Consider the following 24,471-nt stretch of genomic DNA (forward strand, 5'->3'; position numbering starts at 1 on the left):
CTTATCCCCTCCAAAAACTTGATGACGTCAGCTCAAAAGTTTGTGGAATAAATCATATCTAAAATGTACAAAATATGATGAGTCTGTACTTGTGATCTATCACTCCATTCATATTTTTGGATTTGCATATACAGGGTGACTCAAAAAAATTAATGAATGCGTAAATATATTTTATTGATTTAATCAGGAACTACAAAACCGAATGCTCTGAAATCTTGCAGATGTTTTAAGGTCATAAAGAGCATAATAAATGTTTAGTCAAAATATATTTGCTTATCCCCTCCAAAAACTTGATGACGTCAGCTCGAAAGTTTGCCGAATAAATCATATCTAAAATGTACAAAATATGATGAGCCTGTACTTGTCATTTATCACTCCATTCATATTTTTTGGATTTGCATATACAGAGTGACTCAAAAAAATTAATGAATGCGTAAATATATTTTATTGATTTAATCAGGAACTACAAAGCGGAATGCTCTGACATCTTGCAGATGCTTTAAGGTTATAAAGAGCATAATAAATGTTTAGTCAAAATATATTTGCTTATCCCCTCCAAAAACTTGATGACGTCAGCTCGAAAATTTGCCGAATAAATTATATCTAAAATGTACAAAATATGATCAGTCTGTACTTGTGATCTATCACTCCATTCATATTTTTTGGATTTGCATATACAGGGTGATTCAAGAAAATAAATGAAAGCGTAAATTTATTTTACTGATTTACTCAGGAACTACAAAACCGAATGCTTCGAAATCTTGAAGATATTTTAAAATTATCATAAGCATGGTAAATTTTTGATCAAAACGTATTTGGTCGTCCCCCCTAAAAAATTTATGATGTCACCACAAAATTTTGATGAATAAATCCTATCTAAAATGTACAAAATATGGTGAGTCTCTTCTTGTGATTTATCATTCCATTCAAATTTTTTCGATTTGCATATACAGGGTGACTCAAAAAAATTAATGAATGCGTAAATTTATTTTATTGATTTAATCAGGAACTACAAAACCGAATGCTTTGAAATCTTGCAGATGTTGTAAGGTTATAAAGAGCATAATAAATTTTTAGTCAAAATATATTTGGTTATCTTCTACAAAAAACTGATGACGTCAGCTCAAAAGTTTGCCGAATAAATCGTATCTAAAATGTACAAAATATGATGAGTCTGTACTTGTGATTTATCATTCCATTCATATTTTTGGATTTGCATATGCAGGGTGACTCAAAAAAATTAACGAAGGCGTGAATTTATTTTATCGATTTAATCAGGAATTACAAAACCGAATGCTTTGAAATCTTGGGAATATTTTAAAGTTATTATAAGCATGGTAAACTTTTGTTCAAAATGTATTTGTTCATCCCTCCTAAAAAAATTGATGACGTCACCCTTAAATTTTGCTGAATAAATCCTATCTAAAATGCAAAAAATATGATGAGTTTGTACTTGTGATTTATCATTCCATTCATATTTTTTAGATTTTCTTAAGAGGTGGTTCAAAAAAATTAATGAAGTCAATTTATTTTATTGATTAAATTAAAGGCAACACTTATTATTAGTATTACACCCCAACCAACCCAATTTGGTAGACACAAAATTTGTTAAAGGAAAAACTCGGTTGAAACATAAGAGTAGCACGCTTATTTACATCGACTTTAACATTACAGACCTGCATTTGTTTTATGCGGTCACTTGGTTCCGCGAATGCGAAATAGACATGTTTATAATCAACCAATTGTGAATTTCACCGTCAAGAATTAAAATAAAACGCAATGTTTTATATAATAAGCGGAAGTCGAAGCAATAAAACCGATGGTCGTTTTGTTTACAGTTTCTCTGTTTGGCTCTCACGTATGCTGTTACGCTTGTCATCTTAAATTAAGAATGTTTATACATAAACGATTTTCAGTTGCCCCTCATATTACTAGACAGCGGATTTCTGTCGGGCTACGTCACGATTATAGGGGGGGACGTGCTGGATTCCATAAATATAATTAACGATTTATTAATCAAACGGCTAAGTAAATGAGAACGGGAATTAACAGCAGAGTGCAACGAAACAACGTTATTCTAATCTCAAATAAACGAAGTGCAGTCCGCAACGGCAATGAATTCGCATCCCGTGCGAGCCGTACCGAGTTTGCCTTGCCTAGCCCGACAGAAATCCGCTCTCTAGATATTACACACCGGCGCCGTATACGTGAGTAAATTGTTTCATTATTTTATTGATTATAAGAAATCAATATTCAAAACGACCCAATTCATTTTCCCGAAAATTTGGGAACACAATAATTTTATTCTTAGTATTACACTACATCTATCCCAACTGATATACGTGTCCTTGCAAAAATGTTAATGACGTCATCACAATTTTTTTTTAAATTCCCACTACAAAAATGTAATGAGAAAAAAAAACACAATAGGCATGCAGTCGTCAAGTTTCCGACAGCGAGGGAAGTACTGTCTAAACTCTTTAGACCAATTTTTTGAAACTTTATTATTTATTCACAAGTACCATACTTTGTGTGATGATTATTGATTAAATAATCTTGACGTAAAAAATAAAATACAAATAAATACAAAAACCCACATTTAATACTTACCTAAACTATACGTTTTAAAATAATTGTCCATGACCTTTACCATGCATTTACAAACTGCTTTATGCAAAACCATATTCAAGTTACTTAATCTTAAATGTACTTTTTTCGTACGGGGATTTTCACTGAAACAGTTGTTTCCGGATTTAATGTCGAGTACTGAGGAGGGGGAGTTCACTATAATTTTTTTGGGGAGTATGTGAGAATTCTCTGTATGAGGATTCCCTTTAATTTAAACTCATTGAAAGATAGGGGAACAGCTGCAAATATTTTATTCTTATTAAACTAGTCTATGAAAAAATTGTTTTAAAAGATTTGCTTAGGAACATTTTCTATGCTTCTTTTAAATTATAGTTAGGGTAAATGTGTACAAGAGTACGCACTTAGTGTAAAACTGTCAACAACTTTTTAATTTTTTTGGATAGACAAATTTTATGATATAGGTTCGTTATATACATGTTTTGAGATCAGATATATTTAATTGTACGCCCCAACACCACTATATTTTAAGAGTAATTTCAATTTTTGTCAAGATGTGTAAATGCGCACTCTTAGACAGTTCATTGCACAAGAGTACGCATTTGAACGCTTATGAGTACGCATTACATTTTATGAAAAAATATTTGTTTCTAAGGTGAAAATAAATGGGAATAAGTGACTACAGACTACACATAAAACGGGAGACCTATTTCTTCGTACTCTAGGGGTCTTGAAAAGACGAGAAAACGTAAAAATAGAGAGTCGGTCGACGGACTCGATAAAAAAAAATCACCATAACCACCACCACACAACTTGAGAAGCAGTACAAAGTAGTAGAGTTAAATAATTCATTATCGTATGATATGTATCTCCAAGACTATTAGACTACGTATTGCAAGCAATGCGCACTCTTATACAATACCTCGCTGCGCACTCTTGTACATTTGTACATAACCTAATGTTTTCAAAGTTAAAAGCTTTTGATGGACAGAAAGTGTAAAACTGTTAGTGTATAACGACACCTTAAAAGTTACAACTAATGAAAATTATTACTGTAAAATAAAAGAACTGGTACGTACCTTACAAAAAACTAAAACTATGAGCGGTAAAAATTACATCCACACAACGTGTCAACATAAAATCGTCAGTACGACCAAACTATAAACTATATTCAGGTCACTTTTGCACCTTTATCTCAGGTTTAACATTAAATTCTGAATGGTATAACTTCATCTTACCCAGATGGCACTAATAAGCAGAAATCATCAGTGCGTACTCTTATACATATGCGCACTCTTGTACACATTTACCCTATATCGAAATATTCTCAATAAGTTGCTGTAGAATGATTAATCAGCACTACTATTCTCCGTGTATAATATGTGTGGATATTACAATTTGGACTATTGACATAAAGTAACGTTATTTAGAAGTTCAATTTTATCACTGAAAGTTATTTTGACATAATGTAAACTCATTCAACTGTGGTGTTAATTATTTTATCAACAACTGTTTTAAATAACTTTAAAAAATTATGCGCAAACACTGATATTTATAATTTGGCAACCATTATAATTTTTGACATTTTAGGGTGAAAAGTGGCATTTATTACCATCTTTTGGGTGGAACGTGATATGTCGAGAGCGGAAAATATGCAGCAAAATTTTGGGAAATATGATCATATGATATGCACCAAATTTATGCAAATATGCAGTAACTTTCTTAATATATGCAGAGATATGCAGCTGCATATGCTCCAAAAACTAAAAAAAAGCGTAATAACCGAACTAAATTTGTGGCGGCACAATAACACGCGGGTAAAGCAGAGTAAAGATAAGTTGTCTTGTGGTGTAGCGGTTAGCATACCAGCCCGGATTGCTTGGAGACGTGGGTTCGAATCCCACCGAGGCACAACATTTTTCTCTGCTTTCCCACATTGGTGACCACCGACAGGCAACGCGCACGCAACATCCTTCTGCCACCGCCCTGTGCCCGCTGTGTTCGGGGTCCGCAGCACCGCCAGGGTTCGAACGACGAACGTAAGAGTGGCAGGAGCGACGCCAGCAACTATCTCCTTCGCACCCCAGCACGACCGCGCGCTGTGTCGCTGGGGGGGGAGTACTGTGGCGGCACAATAACACGCGGGTAAAGCAGAGTAAAGATAAGTTGTCTTGTGGTGTAGCGGTTAGCATACCAGCCCGGATTGCTTGGAGACGTGGGTTCGAATCCCACCGAGGCACAACATTTTTCTCTGCTTTCCCACAAATTTAATTACAAATTACAAAATTAGTAGTAATCGACTATTTAATTACTATTTTGGTAACAATTTATTTTTAAATATTTTTCGAAATATTCTAACCAAAGTTTTCCGATGATTCTAAAGTATATTTGGAATAGAAAAACTGTGTACTACGTCCACAGATATAAAAATCCTTACCGGTTTAGAGCAGACGCGACAAAACAGTTCCTTCTTGAAGAATAAGCTCAGGAAAAGGTTTAATCCATAAATTAATTTGAGTTATCTTCGACATATTAACACACATGTATCGCTTTAAATGCTTTCAATGCAAACTCACGATGAAAAATAATAGGGTAACGTCTCTTCAACCACCATAACACATACCATTAATACACTTAAGTAACGAACAAAAATATTGGGAATGAACGGTATTTCCAAAAGTAATTAGGGCCCAAATTTACCTGGAAAAATGGCTTAACACCCAATGGATTCTCCAAACTACCATAAAACCCAAACCTTTACTAGATATTTGAAGATCAGGACAATATTTGCAATATGATTCATGAAATTTCGTCTTTCTAGATACATGCCGATAGAATAACCATCATTTTTTTTTTCAAATTAGCACAAAAATTGATAAAAATGCAAAATATGCACCCGTTACGTGAAATATGCAGCAGAAGGCAAATATATGCAAATATGCAATTTTTTTATAGCTGTATTCGTTTTTAATTAGCATGATTCGTTCACATATTAAATATCACGACTTACATGCAAAAAATAACGGATATGCAAATTTCATAAAATCCGCTCTCTAGTGATATGTAAGTGAAGTGTGCAGTAGCAACTGCTCACTTAAAAATTTTTAAAACGGTTGAATGTGTTACATCACTGGCCGATTTTCAGTAACCTATTTGACAACATTTTTTCAAAAACATACCTACAGACAGTAAACAGTACGTGTAATGAGTAATTGTAAAATGACTATCAGTTAATTAAATTTGACTGTTTGTGTTAAGTGTAGATATTTTATGACGATAGAAATAGTACTATTAAACTGTAGTAGTTGTTTTGCGGTTTTTCGCTACTTCTACTTATGCAGTTTTAATGTAAATCTAAAAATATATTATTGTTTACTGTATGTATTCGTACGAGAAAAGGTCAGGTAAATTAGTAGGTGTCGCAAGGCGATAAAATGATAAATGCTAAATTGTTGACGCTAAGTTTCTGATTCAAAATTGTGCATAAGTAAGTTCTTGTGGTTTTACCTGTGATACTAACTAGTGTGGCAACGATAGAAAAAAATATGACACTATTTCTAAATATAACTGAAATCATGGATGTTTATTTAGCTTTAATTAAAAATAGTAACCGAAGAGCAAGGATACATGCTGCGTTTTAAGAATTCTGAAAATTTGAGAACAACATGAATCATGTGGAATAACTGTCATTGCTGCTTTAGTTCACACCACTACAATTTTTTTTTCAAATATTATAAAGGTTTTTGTTTTTGTTAAAAATAGATTTCATTTGTCGTTATACTTTGAGAAAACCTGGAGATGTATCTGGAATTAATCCATTACGTCTTTAAGGTGAAGGAAGATTGGTGTAAATGGTTTTTCATTAAAAAAATTTTAACTTACGTATGTCGCCTATGCATAAATCGACAGAAATACAAAACCAGCCTTTTCGTATTCTACAAACAAACTTCGTCGTAGTAATTTTTACAACTATCCAATTTACACGCATTCACCTACATTTTCTGCAAACAATTTGTCCTTTAAAAACACTTGAAGCTTCTTGGTTACATAAAGAATTATTATTTCTTAAATGGAAAATTATCGATGGGGAGTTTTTTTGTACTGTCTTTAGCGATCATTCCATAACTTGTTTAACCGTAATCTTCTGGGAAATTGCAGCAGAATGCAACAATTAAACAGCTGGTTTATAGAAATTATGTTACACAATCTTAATTCATAATTTTCCAGCGATACGCATTTGAGGCATTGAGTTTTTGAAATATTTAAAACCCGTCTGAGCATTTACGAAAAAATTAAAAAGTTATTTCTAATACATTTTGTGGCCAACAATTTTCTTGCAAAACTTTTTTACATAGTTTATTAAAAAACAAATGTTCTAAAATTATTTCTTCTCTCATCTCCGAAGTATAGTCGAACAAATACAGTTTATCGGAAAAATTAGAAAATTTAGTTTTGATAATTTTATTTTTACTCATAGAAAGTTTATTTCTAATTGGTAATAAAAAGTTTTTTATTCAACTTTCTCAACGAAAATATAATACGACCCAAGTGGATAAAAAACGCTACTTATATAGTTATCAGTTATCATGCTCTACTTAGATAAATTGCATTAATAACGACCACCAACGCCTTCGCCTATTATTGTTCGATTTTCGTATTAAACTTTTCCAACTCTTTAAAAATGTATTAAAGTGTTAACGCAACGACAGAGGCCATTATATCAAAGAGATCAAATTATAGTCGCGTAATTTGTTCCGTCCATTTCGCATTCAGTTTAATACTATGCAAAAGTTACATAGCCGGATCTTTACTATTTCAAAAATTTTCGGACTGCATTCTGCCAAATCAGAACATAAATTAAAAAAACTGATTATAATGTACAACGTAATTTTAATTTTAGCGTACGTAATAATTTTACGCTTTAGATTCGACGACGTGGACTCAACAAGTCTTGAAACTGTGAACAAAACTATGCTGAATTTACGACTCGCTGTTTATGCCGCTTTGTTTTTGGCAAATATACTTTCTAACTGGCTATATTCTAAAAAAATTCAAAAATATTTCAAACGCTTATTACTCTTCGATGAAAACTTAACAAATTATGGTTTTGTGCTGAACATTAACAAGATCAAAAAATATTTTCATGTTTCCTTTGCGGCTTCTATTTTATTCTTTTTATATGTAGCTGTTTTTGATTGTGTTTACGACGTTATTATAGAAGAGAACGTATCTTTTGCTCACTGGTTCTCACTGTTTATTCCTTTTCTCTCATGTTATTACTCGTGTTTTTTCATGGTTGTTACTTTGTGTCTGCTGAGGGTAAGGTACTCGCTTTTGGTTTCTTTTCTAAATAAAATTCTAACTGCGAAGTCTCTAATTTACATGAATATGGAGAATTTAACAGTGGTTAAAGCTTACGCTAACTGTTTTATAACATTGAATAAGATCGTCAAGTCGTTAATATCAAAATTCTCTTTACAAATTTGTTCATTGTTTCTAATTACATCCGCGACTTTAACAAATAACTTGTACCTTCTGGTGAAAGAAGAGTTTGAATTTCCTGAGCACCTGCGTTTGTATAACTTATTCATTATGAAACTGACCGAAATAGTAGCTGTAGTTTTGGCACACTACCAGATTCAACTTAAAGTGAGTGGCTTGAAGTTTTGTCATACAGGAATAAACGTTTTTTTTTTTAGATCAACATCATTAAAAATTTAGCACCTCATCTCACACGTTTGAACTGTGGTGTTAATAAACATAGACCTATTCAGGTAAGTTAAATTTAATGTTCATTATATGTTTAAACTTCTAATTTTTGTTTTATTACAGTTAATGGAATGTTATCTCTTAATTGATAGAAGTGATGTGTGTGTCCAAGTATTTGGTATGTTTACGGTTGATCCATCAAATCTATTTGTGGTAATTTTTTTAACATTTTAGACGTTTTTGGTAAAAAAAGTGTCTGCTATTATTTGTTTTAGATTGGTACTTGGATGATTTCTTATTTGGTGATTATGGTCTAGTTTGCACAAGGTGTGACCGTTTCTTCATATACTTGGGTTTTGAAAGAACAGCAAGGTTCTGTTTAAAATAGGACATTAGAAAATTTTGACTTTTTGATTATGATATTTCCCTGTATAAAAATTATTTTTTGGCCCAAAAAAGTTGCAAGTAAATAACTTGAACAGTCTTGCTATAAACATTTTATTCATCCTTTCGATTAAACTATTGTTTTAATAGCGAGATATAACATACAAAATCAGCATTTTATTAGTAGAAATTGGAAAAATAACTATGGATACACTACGTATGGTGAGAGATTGAGTGACAGAAAAGTCACTAAATCTACGCGAAGAAAAGTGTACCATCCGCGTGAAATTTGAAATTTTAAAATCATTCTAATCTTAAGCGCTACAAAACATGAGTTTTCCATTACTCGAGAATTTTTGTGGTGTCTTTTAATAACAAAAAACGATGACAATTATCATTATACCTCTGTCTTTTCCTGAAAATTGTTTGAAATATCTACTATCAATGTATTTTTTCTAGGAAAAACAAAATAAATTTACAAAAATATAACGTAAAGTTTTATTCAAATAATAATAATAATTAACAATCCTAAATAACTTCATTTAAAAATATAAGCAACAACTAATTAAAAAGTAATACAAGTCCTTTTTTCATAAAAGTATAAAATTAACAAACCTACCCTCGCCACTTGAGTGAAGGAAGAGATTATCGACATCACCTTGAGCTCAATAGAGTTGGCTCATGAATTCAGGTACCGAAAGAACTGAGTTCCAGCCAGTCTTTAGAATTCAAAATAATGAAAATTCAGAACGGGAGCATAGAGATTCAAGAGCGACAAGTAGGGACTCCTTCAAGGAAACTGCAGCGAAAAGGGTCTTAGGGCTGCCAAATAAAGTCTGGCGTGTAAAAGGAGTGGAAAAATGACCACCTTGATACATGAGGCAATTGTCGAGTTTTACAAGGAGAGTTGTCCAACACGCAACTCTCGTGGTCCATGCTGAACCCTTACTCGTACCTCAGTAAGTTCAGACACACTGCAAGGAGGCTCTGGGATAGGGCTCGAACTGACAAGTCATCCATTTTTTGGGAGCTCTATAATCTGTAATTCGAAGCATCAAAACAAACCATTGGAAGGACTTTGATGGGAAGATAGACAATTTTCCACAAAGTAGCAAGACTTCAGAAGGTCTTTACTAAGAACGCGTCTGCTAAGCTGACACTACTTCTTGGGGGGCAATTTTTGTCTAAAGTCACCCCAGAGAAGCTGAAATGGGCAATTAACTCGTTTGTTCCATTTAAATCAGAGGGCATATGGATGATATTTTCTCAGGTCTCTTACAAGACGGATTATAAACTCTTTTTTTCACATAAAGTCATAGGTAGAGAGCGGATTTGTAAGCACAAAAAAATTAAGAATAAGCGCTTAAATAAGCACAACATTTTCAATAAAAAAGTTTTATTTTAAGCAAAAAAGCATTAAAAACATAATCATATTACAAATCAAAGAACACTTCTTAGAACTTTGGATAAAATATTATTACAATAATCCTAGACTTTATATTTTACACACGTATTTCAGTTTTCTTTAAAACGATTTATGATTGTAATATGTTCCAAGTTGTCCACTGCAAAATTTTTTCGCCGATCATTTAAAATGTGTTTAAAATTGGAGAATGTGCGTTCAACATCCACACTCGTTGTTGGCGCAGATTTGAATTTTGCAACTAATGTTGAATCTAACTCCAAATTTTCCACCTTCTGGCCTTATAAAACACGAGCAACGTCGGAAAGAACACCGAAACCTGCATTTTTATTTAACACTTCGTCAAGTTTTTGAGTTACTCTAGTACCAATATCACCCCTTACTGCGTTTGCTTGTTCTTTAAATTCTTTCACTAAGTTTATGGCATCTACCAACAACATGTTGGGTTTTTCTAACTTTTCTATTACCTCACATACGAATTGATAATTGCTTCTTAGAAAAGCTAGATCTTGTCGCAAATCTTTGTTTTCCAAAATATTTATGCAATCTTTAATCCATTCAGAAGAATCTTCCCTAAACTCTGTAACTACTTCCTCAAATTCTTTGATATATTTGTCATAATAAAATGTGACCTGTAACCATGTTTCCCACCTCGTTATAACTAATCGGCTCTGGGGGCTATGGTATGTTTGGAAATTTTTCCTTAAAATGTTGCACTCTTAGTGGGGCTTTAACAAAAATCTTTTTACCCTTTGCCACTAATTTATTAACAGTAGGAAACTGCAAACGTATTCCTTCAGCCACTCTGTTTAAACCGTGGGCAATGCAAGTAGAGTGAATTAAATTGGGGTACAATATTTTTAGATTATTCCCTGCTTTCCACATATAACGAGCTGCATCCGAGATCATCAATAAAATTTGATTCGTCGTTACGGCATTTGGCAAAAATATTGACGTAAGACTGTCATTTACAAATCTGGTAATCATATTGCCATTTGTTTTATCTAACATTTTCAAACTTACTACATACCCTCGACTAGGGAAATTTTCATTTAAGATTCCAACAATTAAACTTGCCACGTATCTTCCACAACTATCGGTTGTTTCATCGACAGCGAACCATAAATAATTATCTCCAATGTGATGTGTAATTTCGTTGTAAACTTGCTGAAACACTAGGCCTACATAATTTTTTCGGAGAGTACTTTCAACCGGAATATGTCGATTGCAGTGTTTTACAAGGAATTCTTGAAGAGGTCCTTTCTCCAATTTTTTTAAAGGTATATTGGACTGGATCATCATTTTACATAAATCGAAATTAAACTGAAACTGCTCATCTTTTGTGGAAGTAGATGCAACAGATTCATGTATGGTCTGCTGTTTAATTTTAGAAACTTCAAACATTTTCTTCCTTTCTACATGAAGAGTCGTTCTGACATGTTGCGTCACGTTATATTTTTTATCACTTTGAATCTAAAACAACGTACATATACAAGATTGACAAAGGCAAATAGATAAAAAAAAAATTAGTGGGCTTACGGTTTTCACACAAGCTTTGCAGAATATTTTGTTGTTTTCTAATTTTAATTCTGGAAAATCCCTTATCCACTCATCCGGCGTCGATTTTACTTTCGGCATTCTTTTAAAATATTAGTAATATTACCAAAAAGAACTCAACATGTAACAAGGGAGAACCACGTATAACACTGTACTACGACAGATGCGATAGACTGATGGTTGTGAAATAAACGGTTCATTTACTTAAAAGTTTCCATTAGAAAAATTTTAAGGTAGGTAGTTGGGTACAGTAATCCTTTTTTCTAGAAAATCTTCAACGGTCTTGCCGCAAAATACCGAAAAAGAACATCTGGTTAAAAGCTTTAATTCATTATCAACGGAAGTAAGGATTTAAAGTCATAAAATCTATGGAGTATTTTTCCAATCCTATAATAAAATTTTATTACCCAAACGACCGGAACCTATTCACAGAAAGGGTCTTGAGTAAGTGTACTTCAATGGTCAAGTCCAAGTAAAATGCATACGATACGATACGGCTAACTAACAAGTATTTGTCATCCCGACAAGGCCGGCATTTGAACAAAATATGCATTAAAACTCATATTCGTTGAAAAAAGCATTAAATAAACATATAAGTTTTAATATGCATAAAAATGAAAAAAAGCAAATAAGCATAAAAAAAAAAATGTGTCAAATGACTCCAAATTGTATCATAGTTACAGATATAAAAAAGTTTTGAAGTGCTTACATTTTTCACAAAAAGCGTTAAACCTAGAAATCCGCTCTCTAGTCATAGGTTTTTCTCGAAGGAGGGAAGGTTAACGCTAGCTCTTGCATATAACTTAACTACAACGAATAGCTAGTATAGTTAATAGTTTAAAGATAGCACCGGTTTGCTCCATTCATATTATAGCTAGCGCCATTAAGTAAACTAAATAAAGCAATTGGAAATCACTGGAAACAATAGCTCTCACCTATTTTCCAACAGTGGTTGGAAATACTGCCTTTGTATAATATATTGTACAACGAGAGTGGATATGATGCCGATATCGGCAATCCACTGAAGTTGTATATACACTCCCCCCAAAAATTATCACACCACCCTCAAAATTTTGGTTATTTCCAATTTGAAAATTTGTAGAAGACACATATGGGGCCAAATCATATCCAAACATATTTTTATTTATTTATTTGCCAGAACAAAAACCAATATGAGGATTAAAACGATGGTTTCTAGTTCTTCGGATAAATATGCACATATACGAATTTCGTCCTTTTGATTTGCAAAGGATTTATGTAGACATCTAGCGCTACTGTCATACATATTCGACATTATGGAGGTCCCTCAACGCTTAACCTTGCATTTGAGCCACGACGAAGTTGCACGAGCATTGACTCTGTTGGAAGATGGTCGTAGTCAACGATACGTAGCAAGAGTTTTAGGAGTTAATCATTCCACAATAATTAGACTTGCACAAAAGTACCATGAAACAGGAAGTGTTGCCAGAAGACCAGGACAAGGTCGTCGAAGGGTGACTTCGCCATGGGATGATCGCTTTTTGCACTTAACAGCGCTCCGTACGAGGCATTGCACTGATCGATTACTTCAAATCGAGTTGTTTGGTGCTCGAGATGTGGATATTTCTGTAGAGACAGTAAGAAATCGTCTTCGCGAAGATAATCTTCTAGCTCGTGTTCCTGCAAAAGGACCATTACTCACCAGAGCTCACCGAGTAGCCCGGCTAGAATTCGCAGGGAAGCATGTGAATTGGGGAATTGAAGATTGGGAAAATGTGATGTTCTCTGATGAGTCTAGATTCTCTCTTTGCTCAAATGACAGACGAATACCGGTGTATAGAAGCCCTGGGGTGCGGTATTTTCAATGTAACTTCAACCAAGTGTACAGTTCGGTGGAGGTTCCATTATGGTTTGGGCTGGCATATCTTTGCAAGGTCGTACATACTTAGTACCATTACCTGGAGCTCGTTTGGTGGCTGTACGTTACATAACAGACATTTTGGAACCACATGTCATTCCATACGGACCATTTATTGGTCCAAATTTTGTTTATATGCATGATAACGCTCGGCCGCGCATAGCGCGCGTTGTACAAGCTTATTTCAGAGAAACAGATACGCCTGTTATGGAACAGCCAGCTCGAAGCCCTGATATGAATCCCATCGAACATGTGTGGGATGATCTGCAATGTCGTGTTGCGGGCCGTAGAATTGCTTTTACAACTCTCCAACAGCTAGAAGCAGTTCTTATGGAAGAATGGGAAAATATTCCTCAAGACAATATTGTGCACTTTTACGAACAAATGCAGCGACGGATGGAAGCCGTTATTCAAGCCAGGGGTGGAAATACACGATATTAATTTAATTAACGCTTATAAACTTATGTACCTGCATTAAGACAGTCTCCAAAGCAGGCCCAGAATATGTATATTTTTTAAATATTGTCATTTTTTGGCATTATCGTGCACACATTTATCACTACTACGTATATGGTAACCACATGTAGTCCGGTTCGCTAGAACTGGAGGTGGTGCGATAATTTTTGGGGGGAGTGTACCAACCGCAAAGAAGAAGCTAAATAAATGTTATTATATTACTGTAACCCGGTTTAGCCAGACCGGTGTGGATCCCAACAATATTGATATGTGTATAAACAAAACCATAGATTGCTCTTACCTTTTTTTGAAGAAAAATAATGTTTTTCCCGGCGTTAACACCAGGTCACAGATTTCACTACCTTTGAGTCCGAGAACCGCAAAGGGGGGGTTGCCAAAGAAAGGAAGAAAACTACTGAGTAGTTTCGACCAGCCTTCTTTATTTTCTCGCACACGTTACGAAATCCTATATTAACAAACCAAAAAAAAAACAACCTTAAACCACAGGAAAACTAACAATTTTGATTAAAGTAAAAAGAAGGAAGTTAACACAATGTTAAACTCTACACTAAAAATGCAAAAAACTATTCAAACTCGAAAGAGTAACTAAATTTTGTGAGAAAATTTTGCAGCCAAGTTGTACCTTCCTGATTAGAGGAGGTACTTCTTGGCCAATCACCTCCTTTCGGGGGTGGTTTCTCTCAGGAACTTTTTTCCCACAGTTCGGCCTAAAAAGAGAGCAATGATTTGGAGCGGGTGGTCCTTCCCGTACAATAGGCTTACAAACATATAAATATCCATAGTTTACAGAGGTACTATACGGCCATTGACAACGGGGAGAATTTCTTATGCTAAACCCTAATAAAAACTGTCCCACTTCGGAACTTGCTGGCCAGGCTCGAGGCGGCAATATAAAACACACCTCTAAAAATCCGGAAGAGAGACAAACTATCCGGTCGAAACTAAAGCTCTTTTCTGCTATGTACACTAATTATATTATCAAACCTACAATCAAGGAAAAACATATATCTCTACGAATAAATTCCCCGTGAAAAACTGACATATCTGGTGCTTAATGGCTTTCGATCAAGAACGTTTCAATTTTATATCTCTAAACAACGGGATTCCACGGTATTGCTGGTCACATTGTATAAAGCGCATCACACCGAAACCGTGCTCGGTCCATGGGAGTTTTAAGGAACTTTTTATGGTGCGGATGTATATTGCAGGATAATTTAGGAATTCTGGGTAATGAGATGGGACGGCATAATAAACCATTATTCAGAAATGACATCTCCGTTTTCTGGAAAAATTCCCATCAGAAAAATGCGACGACTGTCTCTAATAAAAAAACGAAAATAATCTATCCGAAGGTGCGGTGGTTTGCACTTGTTATATTACATAGGTACTTTAAGGTTAGACAGTTGGAAGTTTCATGTTACATTTTAAAATTTCAAATTATAGCAATTGAAATTTTTAAATATATAGAAAATTTTATTTGATTGTGTAGCTGTAAGATTGCTTTTGTAGTCAGACTTGGGTAGGCAAAGAGAACTACTGCAATTGGAACAGTATGTAAAATGTAGCAAAACTCATTTCCGTACAGTAAAGAGTAGAATTCTGCAGAACTTTCGACAATTCCCGCCTTTCGGGTGCTTAAATGTTTGAAACACAGATTGCCAAGTGGTAAACTTGGTGATCAGACGTGTTCCCTATGGTAGTAGAACAAACCAGATAAGAGTCTTACACTAGAAGCAGTGCAAAATATTTAGTTAAGTGAAGATGAGTTAGAGAGTCCCTCTTGTATTGTTTATCTGAAGATTACGTTTTCTGTTATGTGTAAGTTTATTAACAATATCTGAAATACTGATCTTTTTGTTTTAAGTCATTAATCATACATGTTTTAAATACATGATAAGTATTTCATGAAAAAAATAAAAATTTGTTATTATTACAAAGTAAACATTATATTAACGATAATATTAAACACACATTGTATAATGGTTTTTGATTTCTACCGATTTCTATTCTTATACAATAATAAATATTGCTTCATTGTTGCTAGTGTGTTTATTTATATATCTTATTTACATTAGTTCCACAAAATGATAGTTTCCAATTTATCCTGATTGGGCTTCTACGCAGCTTCTAAAAGCTTCAACCAAAGAGTTTCCTTTCCCTTCGTTGATGGAGACATATTTTTGTCCACAAACATTGAGCCGATTTTCATTGCTGCCAAACAAACTCACATCTCTCGTCAGGTCATTTGCAATTTGACCCTCAACATTTACTTTGATGAGGCTGTACACAATATTACTCAAACAGTTATCATTGGATGGTCCACAGGTGAGGAGACTTTTTTCGTGTTGATATACCGTACTTGAGTAGCGTTGCACTAGATTGTTGCTAGCGCCGGATATGTAGCTTACAACTGGTTCGACAAGATCCTGCACGCATTGGACCAAGCCATCTAAGTTTTCTGGGCCCACATTTGTGATTAATTCCTCATATGTGTTAATACAATCAGTGACATCGGTTCCTGCATCTTCAGCTGCTTGCTTGACTGATTGGTACTCGGACATATATTCATTATATGCACCGCTGATTACAGCAGTACCATTCAAAATGATTGATTCAATTAGTGAATCAGCCTTTTGAGACAAACTTGTGTAACCATTTATAAGAGCACTGCTTAGGGCATTATTTACTTTTCCGCGATATTCGTTTACTGATGCTTTGGCTTGATCCCACAGACTATCACTAGGTGCGGCAATTGCTGAGTTCTACATAAAGAGAAAATCACATTTAATAGTTGTAGAGGCAAGTACAGAAAATTTACATTAATAATCAAAGTTTTTTCCTTTAATAAGATAATCTGGCATTAGTACAATATTCAAACATGCTCTTTCAACTGGTAATAGATAGCATAAATGGTTGAAGCATAATCATAAAATTACATACCTGAGATGCATAGGCCACTGCGAGTAGAAGTAAAACAATACTTTTTTTCATCATGCTGAGTTGTATTCTCGTTCACTGATAAATATCTAAGTAAGGAAGATTGCTACTAATCCGATATTTATACTATTGTTCATTTGTTTATCTAGGACAAATTTTCATTAATTTTACTGCTGCTTTGTGTTGATTGATGCAATCTTGTTTAAAATTTTAATCATATTCTTAAAATTAATTATTTTGCTTAATATAACATAATATCATTTGACATTAAATGATGAATTTAGTATTTTTAATACTATTTTGAATTATAGGCTTCCGTTCTGTTGATATGATTTTTTATTAACAAAGGTATTATTCCTTATTGTCACGACAAACAATACTATCAGTTTACGTTGAAACAATTTCGAAAATAGTTTTTACCTTCTTTAAATATTATCAAATTCGTATCATTCTAAAAAAACTAACAATAAACAATTAAACAAACAATAAGATTTTAAGTATTCTTGTATCAACACTAAATTACGATTTGCCCTCCATATCTAAATATGGTTACCACTCTATTTCTTCTTCTTTTCAACAGCATTGATTTTAATTAATATAATTCGTTACGAAGATGTACATACTCATAAACCTTAAAGAAAAACCGATATATAAATTTTATAAATGCGAGAGAATTTTATGTTAAAATATTTTTTTCGACACTTTTAAACGATTTTTATTATTTAAAAACCAATCACGCAAAGCAAATTGAAGTAAAACACCTTTTTAAAGAACACTGTAATATGGATACCACTAGATGTATGATATTATCACCAGGAAGAAGCGTTGTTATGTTTAACACTGATTACTTAAAAAAAAAAAACAGAAGTGGGAACCAAAATACTGCAGATGTACAGATTACGGTAAACAGAGAAATATCCAACAAACCAATCGTCGCAAATCCAAAGATCCTAAGTGTTGAACTTGGACCTTTAATCCAGAAATCTGTAAAAATACAGTAGAAAACTATACCCAGATGTTAGGAATTTGGTATGGTGAAGGATGTCCCTCCACCTACTCATTTTACGTAAGTCAGAAAAGTATAAATGTGCAGTTGAAGTTGAGGAGTCATTGTCTGACCAAGAATCCTTTTGTCCACAGTTTAAATAGCAAACCATTGATCCAGGAGGAAGTTCTAGATGTTTAATTCAAATAATTAGATAAAACAGTATAGTATCTCAAAGAGACAAAAAATGTTGAAATATGGTTCATATTTAATAAAAATCGACAAAAATACTGTTTCTAGCTAAAATTTGATGGTTTCGTTGCCCTTTCCGAGTCCGTTGGGTTCCTAATTGGCTTAAAACTACAAGAAAACACTTCAAAAGTGACGTTTCTGAAGAATTTTAACAATTTTCCTGTATCTACGAACGCCAGAATGCCTAAAATTGACACAAACGTCTCCTTTTCCTAATCTGAGACGATTCTGCATGCTTTAAGTGTGTTTCGTCGCTCAGAATCATCAAACAATGTTGAAATATAGTTCATGTTTAATAAAAATCGACAAAAATACTGTTTCTAGCTAAAATTTGATGGTTTCGTTGCTCTTTCCGAGCCCGTCGGGTTCCTAATTGGCTTAAAACTACAAGAAAACACTTCAAAAGTGACGTTTCTGAAGAATTTTAACAATTTTCTTGTATCTACGAACGCCAGAATGCATAAAATTGACACAAACGTCTCCTTTTCCTAATCTGAGACGATTCTGTATGCTTTAAGTGTGTTTCGTCGCTCAGAATCATAAAAAAATGTTGAAATATAGTTCATATTTAATAAAAATCGACAAAAATACTGTTTCTAGCTAAAATTTGATGGTTTCGTTGCTCTTTCCGAGCCCGTCGGGTTCCTAATTGGCTTAAAACTACAAGAAAACACTTCAAAAGTGACGTTTCTGAAGAATTTTAACAATTTTCTTGTGTCTACGAACGCCGGAATGCATAAAATTGACACAAACGTCTCCTTTTCCTAATCTGAGACGATCCTGCATGCTTTAAGTGTGTTTCGTTGCTCAGAATCATCAAAAAATGTTGAAATATAGTTCATATTTAATAAAAATCGACAAAAATACTGTTTCTAGCTAAAATTTGATGGTTTCGTTGCTCTTTCTGAGCCCTTAGGGTTCCTAATTGGCTTAAAACTACAAGAAAACACTTCAAAAGTGTTGTTTCTGAAGAATTTTAACAATTTTCTTGTATCTACGAACGCCAGAATGCATAAAATTGGCACAAACGTCTTCTTTTCCTAATCTGAGACGATTCTGCATGCTTTAAGTGTGTTTCGTCGCTCAGAATCATCAAAAAATGTTGAAATATAGTTCATATTTAATAAAAATCGACAAAAATACTGTTTCTAGCTAAAATTTGATGGTTTCGTTACTCTTTCCGAGCCCGTAGGGTTCCTAATTGGCTTAAAACTACAAGAAAACACTTCAAAAGTGACGTTTCTGAAGAATTTTAACAATTTTCTTGTATCTACGAACGCCAGAATGCATAAAATTGACACAAACGTCTCCTTTTCCTAATCTGAGACAATTCTGCATGTTTTGACGTGCTGTTCGTTCTGAACATTTATTTTTAAACTAATGATGCTGATATTGTAGCTGTTAAGCTGAAGAAAGAACGCATTGGTGTTACCATCACAATTATTGGAAAAATAAATTGCACGTCCTGTTATAGGGGTTTTTTCGAAAATATGGCATGAAGTAATGGAAAAAAATATATTGTTACGTTGTACGGGTGACTGAAAATTTGCGTGGGTAAAACTCAACAATTTATTCCTTACTAACTCGAATATACACGACTAACTATTACAGCGATTATGTACTGTTACGATTCGAAAATAAGGGGTTGCCTAGATAACAGCGAGTCAGGCGCAAGTGAGAGACTGCGGTGAACGAGTGGCGTTTGGAGCAGGGATAACGCGATTGGTCGCCTAATCGGGAATTTCCGCAACTCATCCGACGGGATCGTGTTCAAACAGAATCGAGTAACGGTCGGCGGGTGACGCACAAAATAAAGGGTTGTAACTTTTGGGGAGCGACAGCCCGGAAAAGTTACACCGGGGGTGAGAGTGAGTGAGAGAGAGAGCCGTAAGTAAGTCACCCTTGCGAGATCCCGTATAAACCAGGTTTTCCTTTGCCACAGACAGCCAACGTTTTCGGTTTCTTTTTTTCTTTTTTTACAACTTTTTTCCTCCTCGACGTGGCGTGTTACTCATTTCTTTTTGGAAGAAGAACGAAAAACCTCATTGGGAGGCCGTAAGAATCCCTCAGGCCTCCGCACCTCCCGACTCGTCCCACTGAGCCGACAAGGGGCGTCCCGAAGACGAGAGGAGCCGCCGTGCCAGATTTCCCCCCCCCCCCCCACGAATCCTCCCGCAGGACTTGCATACAAAGGAGGGAGGAAACAACACTGTATTGTGGTAATTTGTATCGAGAAGGGCGCTGTGTTGCGACCCACTGTATCCATGTTATGTTAAAGTGTAGTTTGGTAATCTGTGATTTGAAGGGCGCTGTGTCGCGTCCATTTGTACTTCCGGTCACATTAGATGTAAGAAAGTTACCGTTTTTTTTTTGTATACCCCATCTCCACCAGAGCATAGGTCGGTCGGCACAAAGGGTGCCGTAACAGTACCTACAAACTATTTATGGTGCAATTTGACTGGCTCTTCTTAACACTCTCTAGACTCGTCGTTCGACTGAATGCCCCTGTTCCCCACGGATCCAGAACGCCGCATCGAGAGTTTTCTGGGCCCGCCATCGAGCTTCCGGTAAACCGCTACAGACTTGCCTTTGTGGAACGCCGCGTCGACATAGCCAGCAATAATGATTCACGGATCAACGCCGTGCATACGTTCAGAAAGCTCTCGACGGCCATTGGCGTCGTACCGAGACGGGCTAAGAATGTATTTCGTAACAATATATTTTGTGGAGTCGGGGAAACAAGTTATATGTAGATATGGTAAAAGCGGGAATATTCATAGAACAGTAAAAAAGATTAGTGGTATGATGAGATTCCATTTGATTTGTAATTTGGTTTTGATTCTTTTATTCTGTTATTGCAAAATTTTTTGGTATGGTATACTTCCGCGGCCTAATATCTTGAGAGCGGATAGAGACATTGAAATTCTGTAAACACCATTGTATAAGCTTGAAGTGGGATGCTTAATTGAGTACATAACAAATAGGTTTGATATAATTATAACCCTATACTTTTTTAAATTGCAATGTATATATTTTTTAACTTACTCCAGTAGACAGTGAAATTGCAGTTACAATGATATACAATATGTAGATATTTATTTCATTTTCAATTGACAAAAAAAAATAAATTTATGACTGACAGTAACAGAGAAATAAATAAAGTTGCAGACAAAACTTAGTAACAAAGAAACAACATTTGTGTCAACATTTTCAAGAAATTTTTCTGTGGCTATATGCAGACGTGTGTTTAGCAAGAATTCACTCTTGTAACAATCTAGTGTCACTTAGTTATAATGTTAAGTGAATATTCAAATTGACATGTGTCACTTGTGTCATTCTATTTTAACGCTAATAAGTTTGGTTTACGGCTTTACGAAATAATGTTTTTGATTTGTGATAAATAACAAAAAAAAGGCTGACAAGATTAATCTTTTAATAATCTTAATAAAAACTTGAGGATTACTTTTAAGATATTAGATTATATTAAAACCAAAGAGAAACATAAGTAACTTTTTTACAAGAAGAAATAGGTCTTAAGAATGCTTTTTTCTAGCCTTGTCATCTGTCATTTTTTTCGTTTCTCTATTTTTGTTCACTTTGTTTGTTTTTAGCTGTGCTGAACATTAAGATATTGAATAAAGATCATTTGGCAATTTTTATTAAACAGTTAATCCTCGTATTTTCGATCTGATAGTTGTGAAATCTTAGGTATTATACTTAACTCCCATACTTTATGAATATCGTGTTATTTATCTGATGATTCATTTATTAAATCACCGTTCATTTTCATCCTAGATATAAAGGTTTTTGGAAAATAATGGAAAATAATTAAAAAAAAAATGAACTGAACTTAGAAACTACAGAAACAAATATTCTGAAATTTTGCAGACCTATGCATAAAATTATTGTATATAGTTGTGTTTGTTTGCTCCATAAACTTTCCTTGTCTACACTTGTTTATCGGTGGAGCTACAAATATCTCAAAACAATTAATGAATGAAGTAATTAACCGAACATAATTTTTATAATTTTACATTAGAACATAATCTTGATTGATTACATCACAATAGCGTTGTCAACAAATGACAATTATTTATGGTTCAATTAAAATTAAAAAATCTTTAATCTGATTGCACAAACATATTATGAAGGTTGATGGTTTAATTGCAAATTCATTTTGTTATTAGGTACTTTAGAAAATGCGGTGCGAATGTATCCTTTAGTTGAAGTAATAAACGTTCCTGTTCAAAATTCTGAAATAGCAACTACGCACATGCGCTGTATTAGCCTGGCAGGAAAAGGACTAAACACAGCTGATGCCAAATTCACAAAACTAAAACCTAGTGAATCCATCGAATGGTCAATACTTACAACAAGAACTATAGTTACATTTGATTAATAAGACAATTTAATGTTCTCTTAATTTTGAGACAACTGGTCGAATTTTTGGATCCAGCTAAAGGTGTGGTTCGGGTGTAGGTAAACGGCAAGGAGAGAAATTGTAAAGTGTGGACAATCTAGTAACTTTAGTGAAATCATCCAGAACTTTTTAGATACAGATGTCTTTAACAAAAGCGTTAAGGTTGAATTAGTGAGAAACGAGAGACTTGTTTAAAAAGTTTATTGGGAAAATTTTTACTTATTTACAAGAAAAGATTGTCTTCCATATCTACCAAAATATCTCACTTAATTTCTAAAACCCACACATACATTTAGGACAATCTTTATAGCTTCAGTTTTTCCACAACTATGCTTTGTGGATATTTTTTACTCAGAAAACATTTCTGAGAATAATTTTTCTTAACAGCCATAGGATACACTATCCCCATTTTAATTGATAAAAATTATAATTTCAGGATGTATCTTAGTGTGTTATTATTGCTTTATTTATGTATTCTATTAAATATCATGTACAAATATTTAACAACTGTCGTACAAAATAAAATAGTTCCAATTTATTATGATTGAGCTTCTACGCAGCTTCTAAAATCTCCAACCAGTTGGTTCCATTTTGCGTCACTGCTAGAGACATATTTTGTTCTACAAGCGTTGATTTGACTTTTGTACATGGCAAACTGGCCCACATCTCTTGCTACGGTGTTCGCAATTTCACTCGGAACACGACCACTTACCTTAACGAGAGCGTACACCATATTACTTAGACAGTTATCATCCAATGGTCCACAATTCAGGACCAATTTTTCTTTTTGGTATACATCACCTAAATAAAGTCCCAATAGTCCAGTACTAGCCTTGGATATATATGTCACAATTGGCTCTATAAGATTCTGTACGCATTCATTCAAACCTACTGAATTTTCTCTGCGGACGTCGACAATTAATTGTTCGAAGTTGTTAACGCAAATGGTAATATCGATTCTCGCGTCTTCAGCTGCTTGTTTGATTGATCTGTATTCGGACAAGGCTTTCTCCAGTGTACTGACGATTTCTGAATTACCGCTGGTAATGGCTGCTGCAATTAGAGAATCAGCCGTTTGAGCCAAAGCTGTGTAGTTGTTTATAAGAGCACTGCTGAAGCCTTCGTTGACATTTTGTCGATATTGGTTTAGTAATGTGTCGGCTTGATCCCACATGCTATCTTGAGCCACTGCTGTTGTTAACATCTACATGGAGAGAAATCATTATTTATTAGTAGTTGCAGAGTCAGGAACAGAAAACTGAAAGACGAGTTGCCAGCAGATTTTAATTTAAAAAAATTATCGCGGTTTCTCTTGTTTTTATATTTAACCATTGCCAACGTTTCAGGTAATGTTCCCAACGGTTTCTAAAAAGATTGCGTAAAATCGATTTTTTCCCAAATTTTAATAAAATTACATGGTGTGAGATTTGATGACAAATGTATATTATTAAGAAAATAATAAAATTACATACCTGCAATTGACATGCCATTGCGAGCAGAAATGAGACGATGATTACGTTCTTCATGATTAGTTATTTTCTAATAATTCGCTTAAATAAAGCTAACAAGAAAGATTACTAGCCCGCTATTTATACTATTGTACGTTACTTTATCAGGGACTAGTTTTCATTAAATTTTACAGATATTTTGTATTGTATGATAAAATCTTGCATTAATGTTTAATCATGCATTCTGAGAATTATTTTTTTAAAGATAACACATATCGTTAGACAATAAATGATGAATTTAGTATTTTTATTCGTCAATTTTCAATTATATATTTCCGGTATGTTCATTTCGTTTTGCAGTAACAAAGGATATTTTTATTTTTGTTGTTAAATATT

General features: G+C 34.0%; 2 protein-coding genes and 1 long non-coding RNA gene across 3 annotated transcripts; 1 reads left to right on the plus strand and 2 right to left on the minus strand.

The window, feature by feature from the left end:
* The first annotated feature begins 8,280 nt into the window (after positions 1-8,280).
* On the plus strand, positions 8,281-8,661 carry LOC135137546 (uncharacterized). The gene is made up of 3 exons (XR_010281845.1): positions 8,281-8,360; positions 8,419-8,508; positions 8,571-8,661. It is a non-coding gene; the product is annotated as an uncharacterized LOC135137546 (long non-coding RNA).
* Positions 8,662-16,063: 7,402 nt separating this feature from the next.
* Positions 16,064-17,055, minus strand: LOC135137498 (uncharacterized). Its single transcript, XM_064067179.1, has 2 exons — positions 16,974-17,055; positions 16,064-16,795 (listed from the first exon to the last, which is right to left on the minus strand). The coding sequence occupies exons 1-2, from the start codon at positions 17,025-17,027 to the stop codon at positions 16,133-16,135; spliced, it is 717 nt and encodes a 238-aa protein (XP_063923249.1). The 5' UTR covers positions 17,028-17,055; the 3' UTR covers positions 16,064-16,132.
* A 6,012-nt stretch (positions 17,056-23,067) lies between these two features.
* Positions 23,068-24,224, minus strand: LOC135137451 (uncharacterized). The gene is made up of 2 exons (XM_064067112.1): positions 24,100-24,224; positions 23,068-23,831 (listed from the first exon to the last, which is right to left on the minus strand). Exons 1-2 carry the CDS (start codon positions 24,151-24,153, stop codon positions 23,166-23,168), a joined length of 720 nt encoding a protein of 239 aa, XP_063923182.1. The 5' UTR covers positions 24,154-24,224; the 3' UTR covers positions 23,068-23,165.
* Between the last annotated feature and the right edge of the window lie 247 nt (positions 24,225-24,471).

Source organism: Zophobas morio, unplaced genomic scaffold (assembly GCF_036711695.1).
Source record: "Zophobas morio isolate AGI-343-1 ecotype UQ-CSIRO unplaced genomic scaffold, CSIRO_AGI_Zmor_V1 ptg000029l, whole genome shotgun sequence".
In the NCBI taxonomy this organism is placed as follows: domain Eukaryota; kingdom Metazoa; phylum Arthropoda; class Insecta; order Coleoptera; family Tenebrionidae; genus Zophobas; species Zophobas morio.

Excerpts from the sequence above, each read along its gene's own strand:
- LOC135137498 (XM_064067179.1), bottom strand. The coding sequence starts at position 17,027 with ATGATGAAAAAAAGTATTGTTTTACTTCTACTCGCAGTGGCCTATGCA. Across the intron at positions 16,796-16,973 it reads CAGTGGCCTATGCATCTCAG|AACTCAGCAATTGCCGCACC; the intron begins GTATGTAATTTT and ends CTCTTTATGTAG.
- LOC135137451 (XM_064067112.1), bottom strand. The coding sequence starts at position 24,153 with ATGAAGAACGTAATCATCGTCTCATTTCTGCTCGCAATGGCATGTCAA. Across the intron at positions 23,832-24,099 it reads CAATGGCATGTCAATTGCAG|ATGTTAACAACAGCAGTGGC; the intron begins GTATGTAATTTT and ends CTCTCCATGTAG.